The 12998-nt window shown below is 46.5% G+C and overlaps 7 protein-coding genes across 7 annotated transcripts; 4 read left to right on the forward strand and 3 right to left on the reverse strand.

Annotated features, from left to right (window-relative positions):
- Positions 1–220: 220 nt before the first annotated feature.
- On the forward strand, positions 221–776 carry BKA55DRAFT_596505 (uncharacterized protein; the record flags this gene model as incomplete). Its single annotated transcript, XM_046195956.1, has 2 exons — positions 221–262; positions 330–776. 2 exons carry the CDS (start codon positions 221–223, stop codon positions 774–776), a joined length of 489 nt encoding a protein of 162 aa, XP_046046668.1.
- A 246-nt stretch (positions 777–1022) lies between these two features.
- BKA55DRAFT_113581 (uncharacterized protein) lies at positions 1023–2395 on the forward strand. Its single transcript, XM_046184739.1, has 5 exons — positions 1023–1459; positions 1514–1567; positions 1619–1890; positions 1937–2055; positions 2115–2395. Coding segments are annotated over exons 1-5 (684 nt in total). The 5' UTR covers positions 1023–1221; the 3' UTR covers positions 2116–2395.
- A 1039-nt stretch (positions 2396–3434) lies between these two features.
- Positions 3435–5276, forward strand: BKA55DRAFT_706076 (uncharacterized protein; the record flags this gene model as incomplete). The annotated part of the gene is made up of 3 exons (XM_046200679.1): positions 3435–3541; positions 3599–4618; positions 4671–5276. The coding sequence occupies 3 exons, from the start codon at positions 3435–3437 to the stop codon at positions 5011–5013; spliced, it is 1470 nt and encodes a 489-aa protein (XP_046046670.1). The 3' UTR covers positions 5014–5276.
- On the reverse strand, positions 5249–6830 carry BKA55DRAFT_693396 (membrane dipeptidase-domain-containing protein; the record flags this gene model as incomplete). The annotated part of the gene is made up of 3 exons (XM_046199911.1): positions 5249–6235; positions 6298–6499; positions 6550–6830. The coding sequence occupies 3 exons, from the start codon at positions 6828–6830 to the stop codon at positions 5249–5251; spliced, it is 1470 nt and encodes a 489-aa protein (XP_046046671.1).
- A 557-nt stretch (positions 6831–7387) lies between these two features.
- BKA55DRAFT_596509 (chaperonin 10-like protein) lies at positions 7388–8556 on the reverse strand (the record flags this gene model as incomplete). The annotated part of the gene is made up of 3 exons (XM_046195957.1): positions 7388–8323; positions 8371–8493; positions 8545–8556. The coding sequence occupies 3 exons, from the start codon at positions 8554–8556 to the stop codon at positions 7388–7390; spliced, it is 1071 nt and encodes a 356-aa protein (XP_046046672.1).
- Positions 8557–9236: 680 nt separating this feature from the next.
- BKA55DRAFT_517824 (uncharacterized protein) lies at positions 9237–10299 on the reverse strand (the record flags this gene model as incomplete). Its single annotated transcript, XM_046188217.1, has 5 exons — positions 9237–9645; positions 9681–9753; positions 9816–9899; positions 9958–10034; positions 10100–10299. The coding sequence occupies 5 exons, from the start codon at positions 10297–10299 to the stop codon at positions 9237–9239; spliced, it is 843 nt and encodes a 280-aa protein (XP_046046673.1).
- Positions 10300–10962: 663 nt separating this feature from the next.
- Positions 10963–12903, forward strand: BKA55DRAFT_518617 (cytochrome P450; the record flags this gene model as incomplete). Its single annotated transcript, XM_046188284.1, has 4 exons — positions 10963–11115; positions 11168–11694; positions 11761–12714; positions 12777–12903. The coding sequence occupies 4 exons, from the start codon at positions 10963–10965 to the stop codon at positions 12901–12903; spliced, it is 1761 nt and encodes a 586-aa protein (XP_046046674.1).
- Positions 12904–12998: the final 95 nt, after the last annotated feature.

A 12998-nucleotide genomic window follows, 5' to 3' on the forward strand; every position in this document is an offset into this window, starting at 1 on the left:
AATTGGCGCTTCGAGTTCTACTGCGAGTTTGACTTGTTTGCTTCGTCAACCCATTCCTTTTTGCGGCTTCTTGTTCAGAACGCCTTTCATCTCGCGAGGACGAATTATCGCGCGGGGAACTTTCTCTAACAATAGTTTCTGCAACTTCTCCTAAAGCTATTTATCATCCATCAAAATGCGTCGCGGAATGCACTACATACGTAGTCCGACGACACTGACGATGATCGTGTGTCCAACCGCACCGTTTGTTGTTCCGCGACAGGTACGTATTTGATATTTAAAATCAAGCCACTACATTCGATATGAAAAATCAAAGTAACACACTATAGCTATTGCAAGTCAAACAAGACCAATCGGCGCTATTTAAGACTCTTCCGAATGAGATATTGCTCGAGATCACGTCCTATATCGAGGTTGAAGACACTTGCAAATCCTTATTCTATCGTATTTGTCTATCTGCCAACTTCCGCATTCTTTCGGCTAGTGGCCATAGGCACCGTGACCTGGAGTTCTGTGCACATCTCAAGAACCTACTCAAGCGCATGAGACCCCTGACCCCCAAAGGTCTACCCAAACGAACGATGGCTATATGCTGCGATTGTGTTCGATATCGACATAAGCGAGTGGCATACTGGAAGAAGATAATAAGCAAGAAAAACCTACGATCTTTGGATCTGTGTGCTGCCAACGATGCAGCAGAGTCTTGGTGCACAGGAGAATCGATGCAGTGCCCAAGATGTTGGTTTAGGGTCGAGTCATATTACATTATGCGTTGAGGTGAGAGGAAATGCGCGGGAGAAACTCTCGACAATGGAAGGAAGTGATATGCTGCTGGTTGATGTAAAGTATTTGGAACTACGGTGTGCTTTCTGACAAGCAGAGTCATTGCAAGTCAAACTTGTTTATTGGAGCCTATCAGACATTGATTTAGTAGGAGCTCCAGGTTGAGCACTGGAACTTGTACTTGATGCCTCCCTTTGTAGGCATGAAGAACAAGAATCATGAACCGATTTTCTTTATGCCTTTTGGCGTGACTTTATCACGATCCACTTGCAGTCCTAGCCTACGTGACTGGATCTGACATTGAAGTTGCTGACGAATCAAGAATGCACTAAACAAAACAGCTTATCTACAATGATGACCAGGACGTGTCTTCTCACATTAATGGAAACTGTACACTTAGAAAAAAATTTGACTGTACCCCATATTCTCTGAACCAGAATGTCAGCCTCAAGTCGGGTAGGGGCGAAGCTCGAGTTCATCAGCGTGAGCCACCCAGACGAGGTCAAAAACCGGCACAACAAGCGCAAAATCCATCAGCATGTGATGAAAGATATAGGGTTCTCAAGAAGAAAGAATATGCAGAGTAGGACTTTAAGGTCAGAGTCGAACATTTCAAAGACTTTGGCACTTCACGAAACCCACTCGGCGGCATACACACTCTACCAACCAGACAACTGTAAGCCTGAAAAGATATCCCAGTCATCAACACGGCCTCTTGATCCAGGTGCAGATCGGACACTCTACTCTAGGACTGATATGAGAGCTAAGATGATGGAAGCCTTTCGTAAGTCCTATTTATCGTTAAATTACAAATATCAGATCTCACAAAAGACAGTGCTTCGTCCAAAGTCGTCCATATGCGACAAGGTCAGAGAGATCTGTTTTGCTATCGGCCTCGTCGACGACGCTACTCTAAATCTTGCACTTGCAGAGATCGCCCTGTATAGCAATGGGTATACTGGTGATATGCATTCTGGGCGAGAAGATTCAGCTGCGCTGAAGCACTACAACCACTGTCTACGACTCACCAGCCAAAAGATCCAAACTGCGAATAACATGACTTCTGATGAAGTTTTGATCACTGTCATAGGTCTTGCCAACTATGATGTAATATTTGGGATCTAATCTGGGAACTCCCGCTAACTGACTACAGATGAGCATAGGTAAAGTCGAACGATACAGCACCCATCTGGCCGGATTAGAAACCTTGGTGCGCGGCCGTGGAGGGGTAGGCAAGCTTAGGTCATCATATTTGTTATTGTCTTTGATCTGGTAGGCATTGTTTGGAACTCAAGACACATCGGAAACTGAATAAAATACTAATAGGTCAGATATTATCGGATGCCTATCCTTGGACCGCCCACCAAGATTTGAAGCTCCTTCACATCTATGGACTCAGTCTGAACCACCAACAATAACCCCTACACTGACAAATATTTTGAAAGCCTTGATGCATCTTTCACCCCATCTATCAAATATCTGCTCGGTCCTTCGATCACTCACAAGAGTTTCGAAAGCGTCTCAGCACTGGGAGGAGTCGACGTTTCATTACTGTGAAACTATCCTACGCAGCTCATATTTTCTCCTCCGTGTACCGCGGCTTGCGGCATTGGAAGGGCCAGAGAGTCATCCTGCTGGAATACCACTAATTCACGAGGTTGTCCGTTTGGCCGCTCTGAGATTTCTTGTCACAGCAGCCGAGCACAGTCATCACACAGTTGGCGCCATTCAGTATCGAAAACCACAACTTTCACATCTGCTCACTGGATATGAAATACCATGGGGTGGACTGGAAGAACTTCAGATTTGGATACTAGCTGTAGCGGCAGTGACTGAGGGGACTCCTGATAGAAGCTGGTTGACTGAGAGGATAACACATATGATGGAACGACTAGGTTTGAACTGGATCGACCTGAGAGAAATGCTGAGACAGGTTGCTTGGGTCGATTCTTTTGAAGGCCAGTTCAGTAAGCTTGAAGAGGCTATAAACAATCCGCATACCCTGAGATACCCTGAGATACCCAGAGTTAACTATATATCGCGAAACCGATAAATAAATTATAGATAGCTCCATCGTTTCAGGCATTGGAATGCCAGGAAATGGCTGTCCAAAGTCTGGTGAAAATCAAAGACCAGAGTGGTTGAGCTCGTGTGATAGGCTAGCTCGGATCACATATCTCGGACTATGTGCCTCGGACTCTTCATCAACTAACTTAATGGGACTTTGATTACGAAAAACCGACCCGCTGTTTTCATATTAGCATAAATCGATCCATTTCTCCCCGAGCACCGAATGGCCAGCTCGCTTTCAAAACCAAATCTAAGCCCCAGGGCCAACCAATGGAGAATCCTATCAAATTGAACCGCGCTTCAGCATTTAGCCTAGTAACGTTCCCCGGGTTGCTTCCAGGAATTTGATGATATCTTCTTAATGCTACATGTGGCTCAGCAAATCCTTACAGGATCCGAAGGATTCTTTAGCCGGGATGTTGGATTCCTGTAAGAACTAAAGAATATGCTTGGAGTCCGAGATGTCGCATTCCAGTGCGAAGGCAAGGCTACCGGTCATCTAGATCGGTTGTATTTGAGTGAATGTAGCTGCTGCCTCACCTTGGACAGGATACACCTGCTCCAATTTGTAAAACTTGAATATGAAGCTCAATAATTTCATTCGTGCCCTGGTAGTATTGGCTACTGGAGCACGTGCACACAAGCAGCTCACCCCCCAACGTGTGGCAGATGACATCAAAGCAGAAGAGTAACTAATCACCCTCTGTACTTACATAATATCGCATTTGGAGCTAATAATATGTAGTCTCGATGATACGCTCCAAGCCTTATACAAGATTGCCCTGGACAACGACAACAATCGAGCCTTTGGACTCTCAGGTTACAACGCGTCTCTTGATTTTGTTCTCTTTCGCTTAAGTGGCAGTAACCATTTTGATATCACTGTTCAGCCATTCAAGCATCTCTTTTCCCAAACTCGAAAGATTGTCTTGACAGGTCCCGATGGGGAACATGTTGATGCGGTCTCACTGCAGTACAACCATGCCACTCCCCTACCTGACGGAGTAACTGCTCCTTTGGCCCTCGTCCCCATAGACGATGTTCGTGGCTCAGGTTGTTTCGAAGACCAGTGGAAGGACATTGATGCCAAAGGGAAGATCGCCTTGATCAAGCGCGGAAAATGCCAGTTTGCAAACAAGCTCAAATTTGCCAAGGACAACGGTGCTTCAGCCGCCATCGTCTTCAATGATAATCCCAACCAAACAGCGGGATCCGGTTCCCTCGGCGCCGACAACTTTGGTAAACTTCCACCTGTTGGTGTCATCACGTACGACAAGGGAAATTCTTGGGTCGAACGGCTTAACGCAGGGGAGAACCTGGAGGTCAATCTGACCATCGATGTCTTGACTGAAAAGCGCGAAACTTGGCAAATCATTGCAGATACCAAGGCTGGCGATTCTAACAGCGTTGTGATGCTGGGCGCCCATCTTGACTCTATTCAAGAAGGCCCTGGTATCAACGATAATGGAAGTGGTGTTGCCGCCCTACTCAGCATCGCTGAGTCAGTCAAGAAGTACAAGAAATTCAAAAACAAGCTTCGGTTTGCCTTCTGGGGTGCTGAAGAGAGTGGGATGATTGGATCGACCTACTATGTATCCAATTTGTCCAAGGACGAGGCCAGCAAGATTCGATTTTACTACAACTACGACATGATTGCCTCTCCACAACCTTACTACATCGTATATGCTGACTCGGATGCACACAAAGCTGGCGCGAAATATCTCTATGGTTTCTTAACCGATAAAGGGTATCCCGTTGAGTATACGTAATTCCATCCTAATTAAACATATTCTATGGACTCCGCTAACACGCCACAGACCCTTTGGGGCGTCTTCAGACTACGTTGGCTTCCTTGAACTCGGAATTCCTTCATCCGGTATCTTTACAGGCGCCGGTGCTCCGCAAGATGCTTGCTATCATACCGCATGCGATGATATCAAGAACATCAACAAGGAAGCATTCCTCATCAACGCTAAGGCTGCCGCTTATGCCGCTGCAAGTCTTGCCTTAAGCGTAGATGAGGTGCCTAAGCATGAAAACTCAACTGCTAACCCTTTGAGTAAGCGCGGCATAGCGAGAAACATGGTTCGGTGGTCGAATGTTGCTCGAGGCGCAGAGAAGGTGCATAGTTGTGGAAGTGAGAGGAAGGTCTTGATGTGAGGCATTGGTTAACGATTGTCAAGTGCTCGACATACGACGAAGGCTTATCTCGCTATATGCGTAACTTTTGAATAATTATGAAGCGCCTTTGCGGTATTCACAATATAGAGCTTTTGTTGCCCAGGATGAAGGGGATGCGAGAGCTATCTGTAAACCCCATAGTTTCGAATTCTGGTAATAGGCAAACAGATACAGCTTGGTACGAATGTTGTGTTATTTCTTTTACAAATAACACCTAGGTAGACAGAATCTTAGGCCTTCCTTCGGCATCTAAATCGAAAACATCTTCCTCGATCTTAGCCCCATTCTTCAGGGCCTCCTCGAGTCCTCCCCTCAGCATATAGGGATCCGTTGAAAATCCCTTATGCCACTGTCGTCCCTCGTACTCTTCTTCTACCGGTTTCTCACCAGTACCCTGAATCGCTTTAGCACTCTTTTCAATGTTTCCCCAAACTCGGAGAATATTTTCTCCTGCAAGCAGACGTATCTGTTCATCTGTTGCACCACGCTGCATGAGCACCTCCATCAAACTGGGATATTTGGAAACATCCTCCAGCCCAATAGGCACGTTTGACATTCCAAAGAAATCAGCACCGATTCCAACGCAATTCCAGCCACATACGTCTGCAATGTGGAAGATATGATCTGCGACATCGTGTATCGATGCCTGTTCAGGATGCTTCATGTTGAGAAAGCGATTGAGGAACACAGCCATCACAATGCCGCCGTTGTGCTTGACCTGGCGAAGAACATCGTCGGGGACGTTTCGAAGATGCGGCTCAATGGCGTATGCTCCAGAATGCGAGAATATTACCGGTGCTCGTGCAAGACTGAGAACATCCCTCATTGTCTGATGAGAGACATGTGACAGATCAACCATCATTCCCAGCCGGTTCATCTCCTTGATGGCTTCCTTCCCGAGTTTTGCAAGCCCCGTATCTGCAGTTCCGGAGGCAACAGTTGAAGCTGCCATGGCAAACGCATTATCGCAGTTGTGTGTGATAGTCATGTATCGCGCTCCCAGTTCGTACATCTGCCGAAGGCTTGCAATGCTGCCACCAACCTGGTGACCACCTTCAATGCCAATCATGCTTGCGATGCGACCTGCTTTGAACGCTTTTCTAGCGCAGGCCGCAGTATCGCAATACTCAAGGTCCTTGGGGTGCTCTCGGATGAAGCGTCGAGTCACGTCAATTTGTTCAAGAGTGTCTCGAACGATCCACTTTGAGGAGATTAGCAAGAGTCCAATACGACAGAAAGTTTGACGAAGGAATTGAGACTTACGGAAGGATCCTCGAAATGCTTCTGCTGTTCATCGCAGTCCACATACACGCTCCAGAATTGACCGCCGACCATTCCTTGCCTCAGTCGCTGTAGATCTGTATGGCCGAGCAATCGATTGGTAAAGTCAAAACGCTCATCATAGATACGATTCTTGAGTTCAAGACGGAGCATGAACGGTAGATCATTGTGGCCGTCAATTAAACTGCGGACTGTCAGTGCAGTTCTCGTAAGCAAGATCAAGAGTCAGCTTACGGCGTCGTCTTAAGAATTCGCTTAGTACGCTCTGCGTAATTCGTGGGATCAATTGACTCGTGACCAGGCCATAAAAACGTGAATGGACTCAGTAAAAGCACAATTCCAGCAGTCATGACTGGATATCGGAATCGAGACCACCAAGCTGAGGCTGAAGAATTGGCGTGCAATACCAATGCTCCATCGCGATTGTTGTTAGTTGACGTCGTTGATTGAGGAGTGTTTGCCTGTTGGCTATTTCGTCGGGGCGGCGAGGCCACAGTTGGTGACGAATCAGCCATGATAGCCAAATTCTGTTTGCGAAAATGAATATCTTAGGTGGCCAATTTCTTGTACTTATACGAGTCTGGATCGGAGCAGAGTTTGTGATTGAGTCATGATTAGTTATCCTTGCTAACCACTGAACGGTGGAGTGGTAAGCGGGCTACAATAAAATTGACACACTAAGGTAGGTGGATGATAGATGGACCACGAAACGGAGGAGCAGGCTTGTAGCGGACAATAAGAGAGTAAAAAAGCATCTAGCCATGAATAGAGGGCCTCATTATGCATCAATCCACTAAACCATTGTCTTTTTGAGGTTTCAAATTGATTCTCCGTCGTCGTTTTGATAGCCGTGTCGGGTTTTGATTATCGAACGTGATGAGAACTAGCGGCATTACAACGGGAATAGTGTCATTGTCCAAGACGCGAAGATATCATTTCAGAATAGAGATGTGTGCTCGGTGCCCAGGGAGTACTCTTTTCTTGTTATCAAGTATATTTGAAGCAAATAATAGGCTCTCAGAAGGCACGGTACTCACGCTTTGAACTTAGCATTGGTTCTTGAACATCCATCTCAATCCTGGACCCCTTGAATCAGATTCTTGATTCCTTCTCCTTTCAAAGTTTTCTTCCATGCTTCCGGGGCTTGATTGAAGGGTGTAACGCTACTGATCAGAGATGAAACCAAGACTTTTCTTGACTCAAGAAGCTCAAGAGCAATTTCGAAATCCCCAGGACCATATCGAAACGAGGTTTTCATAACCATCTCCCTCTCGCACATGGCATGGAGAGGCAAGGTCTGCATGGCTTTGCCAAGTCCAATTTGGACAAAAACACCTCCGCGTCCCAAGGCAAAGATACCAAGTTGCGCTGATGATTCGACTCCAGTGCATTCCAAGACAACGTCAGCACCTTCATCAAGACCAGCCTCTTGTTTCAATCTGGCCGCTTCTTGTTCAGGTGTTGAATTCGACTGGGGCTTGAACGTTTGACATTTAAGACCTTTCTTTGCAAACTCAAGTTTAGTAGCGTTGATATCGGTGATGACAACCTGTTTGGCTCCATAGGCCCACGCTGCTGCCGCCGTGAGATAACCCACTGCCCCCGCTCCTTGGACCATGACTCTCTGGCCAGGCCGTACATCGGCGAGACGAACACCATGGACAGCGACACTCAAAGGTTCCACGAGAACAGCCTCTTCCAAGCTGATGGAGTCGGGAATCTTATATGCGAAATCCTCTGGGATCTTGAAATATCGAGAAAGCGTTCCGTGAGTGGATGGCGGATCTGCGGCGAACTTCATCTTCTGGCAGAGATTGTATCGTCCAGATTTGCAGTGAGTGCAGTTCTTGCATGAAAAGCCCGGCTCAATAGCCACGCGATCACCAGGCTTGAGGTTTGAAACTGCTGGGCCGACTTTGTAGATGATACCTGAAGCTTCATGGCCCATCACCAGAGGATGCTCCCCTGAAACCTTTCTCGCAAATCCGCCTTCCGTCCAAAAATGGACCTGATATTATGAGCATTATATTAAAGAGTATTGGGAATGACACTCACATCGCTACCGCAAACCCCAGTGTATGCAATCTTCACAATTACATCATGCGGATTTTCAATTTGAGGGACTGGCCTTTCCGCAAAGCGAGCGTCTTCAGGGCCGTACAAGAAGCATGACGGATTCTATCAACTTTTTGTCAGTCCATGTTTATAAAAGTCTAGGACGATACTTGCCGTCTCACTCATAGTTTCAACTTTCGTAGAAAAGGTTTGGAATCAAAAGATTAAAAGCGCAACTGTATGACTGCTGTTAAGTCCATGAGATTTATGCTACTATATATACATATATTCAACACAACTTCTACTTACAGTCCCAGTCAGGTGATGGTTCTCCTCGGAAGACTGTCCTCCGAATGAGGGGAAACATGACTACATTAGCGATGTCACCTCTCCATCGTGAGCAATCAGAACAGAGAATTGATTTGTTGGGGATGACCGAGTTGCAGGAGGCCAATCCACTACACAACCGAGATCAGCACAGAAGAAAGGTATTTCATGAGATAAAGAATGTGTTACATGACATGAGAAGGCCGTTTCCATAGATGGCTTAAATATAATGATTCAAAAATGTTTTAGAATACTATCAACATAGGAAGCGCGATTTTCGTGAATGTGATTGTGAAGAGAAATGTAGTTGAATTAAATATATAGTTTTAACGGGAAACATTCCGCTTAAATACCTGTAGATCTTTTGGCACTAAATAATCCTTTCATCTATGTAGATTATATAGACAGGTGATAATGTGAAACCATCCTCAATTTCAACCCAGCGATCACCACCATTGTATAAATATTTATACTGTTGTCGAATACCGACCATCGTGAAATATCTCCATGACATTCTACAGTTCCCTTTCGTCAACTGTCTAGGGCAACACATAGCCTCCATCAATCAGCAGATCGCTTCCCGTCATATAAGTCGAAGCATCGCTAGCAAGATACAAGTAGAGACCCTTGATCTCTTTGACATGGCCCTGCCTTCCAAGAACAGCCATGCGATACGCCTCATTGAGCGCCTCGGGGCTTGCACCCATCTTTGTATCAAAGAATCCAGGAGATACAATATTCACACGAGCAAACTCGCGCCATTCCCGAGCAAGAGACTTTCCAAAGTGGGTTATAAAGGCCTTGCTTCCGTTATAGACTGGTTGATCGGTTGGCACGTTGACGATGTGAGCACTCATGCTGGAGGTGATGATGAAGTTGCCGAAACCCTGACGCTTGAAAATCTCACCGGCGTATTTGGCAGAGAAAACAACGCCGTCGACCACATGGCTGTTAGTAGAACCAGAGATGCTGGGAGTGATTACTTACCATTCACCGACATCTGCTTCCTGTATTCTTCCAGGGTCTGCTCAAGAATGGGTTTTGAAATTGCCATGCCTAACGGATGCTTCTTAGTTCTCTTTCAACTCATACATGCTCTGTGCTGTGGAAATGTTCACCTGCATTAGCAACATAAACATCGATCTTGCCAAAATCATTGAGAACAGCTTTCAGGGCATCTTGAATCTGTTGTGCATCGGATACTGAGGAAATATTCTTATCAGCTGCTGCTAAAGGCTCTACTCAGAGAAAGATACACACCGTCGACCTTGTAAGCAGATGCTTTGATGCCATGTTGCTCTGACAATAGTCGAGCCTTTTCAATGGCAGCCTCATTCCTGGAACACAGATTAGTAACAGTTTGAGGACATAGATCTCAAGGAAATTATTATGAATAACTCACGAGTTATACCAAAGAGCAACATTTCCGCCTGCCTCAGCGTAGCCCTCAGCTACCGAATACCCTAGACCGTCAGCAGCTCCGTTGACAACGAGGACCTTTCCATTCAAGCGAAGCTGCTCAACCACATTGTTGGGAATATTGGGAAAGGGTTTAGGGAAACCCTCTCGCACTTTGGTAGCATCTTCGACGGACATAGACATTGTGAATTGGTTCTGAGGAACGACCACTTATTGAAGTATAATAATAATATAGAAGAGTGAGAAGAGGGGTATTATTATATAAATGGCCATATACGTTCACTCATATCCTGTATATCTCTCTCAACCCCACATCGGAGCACTGTACCCCGACGTTGGCCCCTCTCACCAACCGTCGTCATTTGATCAAGAGGGCGAATCCAGATTATCATGATTCGATGGATAACGCCAGCCTTTCTCCATATTTTTCACTTCCATGCGCGCCAGTCACACGTTACAGTTCAGTTCAGTAACGAAACGCAGAACCCGCCTATTCCTAATTAGGAGTCAAAATTGTAACGACATTACACCGACCATCGAACCTTGTGAAGGTCATAGTGTTAATACTGTTGGAACGCATTGCTTGAAAGGCAAAGGCATCTGCAATCGACGCTGACTGATCATCAATTTAAGGTACACGGCAATTAGTGATAGCGGGGCAGCTCAGCTTATTATTCAACAACCGATTGGTCAATTTCAACCAGGATCTCGATTTTGTGGCTGTCTGACAGCAGGAAAGATATCTTCCTCCTGATGATAATGCAACCTGGTTTTCTCAACATTTCCCGAGCATCCGCAGTTTTCAATCTTCAGGACTTGTAAGTGTAACGGATACCATTGGCCACGATGTGGCTTCTTGGCCTTCATGATGATGGCTCCTCGCTCCTCACGCGCTTCCTCCGCTTCTCAGGCGTGATACTGGTCGCGTTACTTGTCCACGCCTTTCGAAAAGGTTATCGAGTTCGCAAGAAGTTCCAGGCTCTTAAAGATCAGGGCATTGTATGTTTTCCTATCATCACTAAATAACTTCAATTTCTGATGCAAGGGATAGCCCATTATGAAACATTCTATGATTCTCGGCCATCTTGAAGTCATTGGGAAGCTCGTTTCAGCACTTCCATCTGACGCGCACGGCGACTACCTGATGCTGAAGATTCAAGAGAACTGGCGAGAACTGTTCCCTCAATGCACAAAATGCCCACCTGTTGCTTACATCGATACGTGGCCCTTCACGGCCCCGATGATTATCTCTCTCAACGCAAACGTGTCAGCTCAGTTTACACAGGAGCATTCACTGCCCAAGGCTTATGAACAAAAACATGTTCTTTATCCTCTCACCAAGAACCGTGACTTGGCCTCTATGGAAGGTGCGGAGTGGAAGCTCTGGCGTAAAAGACTGAGCCCAGCTTTTAGTATTCAAAATATCAATAGTCGTATACCAGACATTCTCGAAGAGGTAGAGGACTTTGCCAATGTTCTCAAGAGCAAAGCAGGTAAGGACGGATCATGGGGAGAGGTCTTCCCACTTGGAGACGCCACGGCCAATCTTACTCTTGATGTTATCATTCGCCTCTTTCTGTAAGTTCCACTACGTCTCAAGAGCTTTGAGAGCGTCAAGTACTAGATACTAATAACGTCACAAAGGAACATTCGCATTCACGAGCAGTGGGGAAGAAGCTCACCTGTTTGTGCCGCCCTCCTTGACAGCATTTCCAGGTTGTACTTCTTCGTCAATCCTGCCAACTTCATTCAATACTACAACCCGTGGCGCCATTTCAAACTCTGGCAGGACTACAGGACTCTTGTCAAAAGCTTTACTCCTGCACTTCAAGACCGTATGAACAAGCTTCAGCAAGATCGCACAGCGAAGGGAAAGACACTCGTCGATCTCATCGTTCAGGCCCTTGATGCCGAGAGAGCTGAACAGAAAGGAGCGGGACAGGATAGCAAGGACCAATCGAACATGGAGCTTGACGCTGACTTCCTTGAGATGGCCATTGGACAGATCAACACTTTCCTCTTTGCGGGTTTTGACATCACTGCGGCAACTATCGCCTGGCTCTTCCGCTTGCTCAGCGAGTATCCAGAGGTTTTGGCCAAATTGCGAGAGGAGCACGATGCAGTCCTTGGCCCAAATGCCTGGGACGCTGCAGATGTGATAAGAGAGAACCCACAGTTGCTAAATCAGCTACCATACACACTAGCTGTCCTTCGTGAATCCATGCGTTATCATACCAACGTTGGTTCAATGCGTCGTGGCGAACCCGGCTTCTTCCTCGTAGGTCCTCCGGGCTCTGATTCTGGGTTCGAAGGGAAGAAGCTACCAACCGAGGACTTCATTGTTTGGGATGGGTCATATGCAATTCATCGTGACCCTGAGATCTGGCATCGAGCTTGGGAGTTTCTTCCAGAGCGCTTTCTTGTCACTGATCCCGAGGATCCCTTGTACCCTCCACCCAACGGCTGGCGTTCATTCGAGGCTGGGCCACGAGTTTGCATTGGGCAGCATCTTGCCACGGTCGAGATAAAGCTGGCCATGGTATTGGTAACGAGATGCTTCGATATTGAGTGTGCATGGGATGAATGGGATCAGATCAAGTAAGTCTCCTGGTGTCTGAATCACATCGCCGGCTGCGTTACTGACCTATGCTGTTTTGAAGTGGAACTCCAAACTCTCAAAAGGCACGACCGACTGTCTGGGGCGACCGTTGCTATCAGGTTGGAACAGACTCGCCGCCACGAGTCAAGAATGGTATGCCTGTACATGTCAGAGCCCGTGGGCTGTAGAATTAAATCGACTTTGGGAAGAGCGATATCACTGAGCGAGCGAAAAGCTGTTGCACATTGGAATCGAGAGGCGCTATGCAAGACCTGGTGGGCAT

Source organism: Fusarium redolens (assembly GCF_020744475.1).
Source record: "Fusarium redolens strain MPI-CAGE-AT-0023 chromosome Unknown BKA55scaffold_13, whole genome shotgun sequence".
In the NCBI taxonomy this organism is placed as follows: Eukaryota; Fungi; Ascomycota; class Sordariomycetes; order Hypocreales; family Nectriaceae; genus Fusarium; species Fusarium redolens.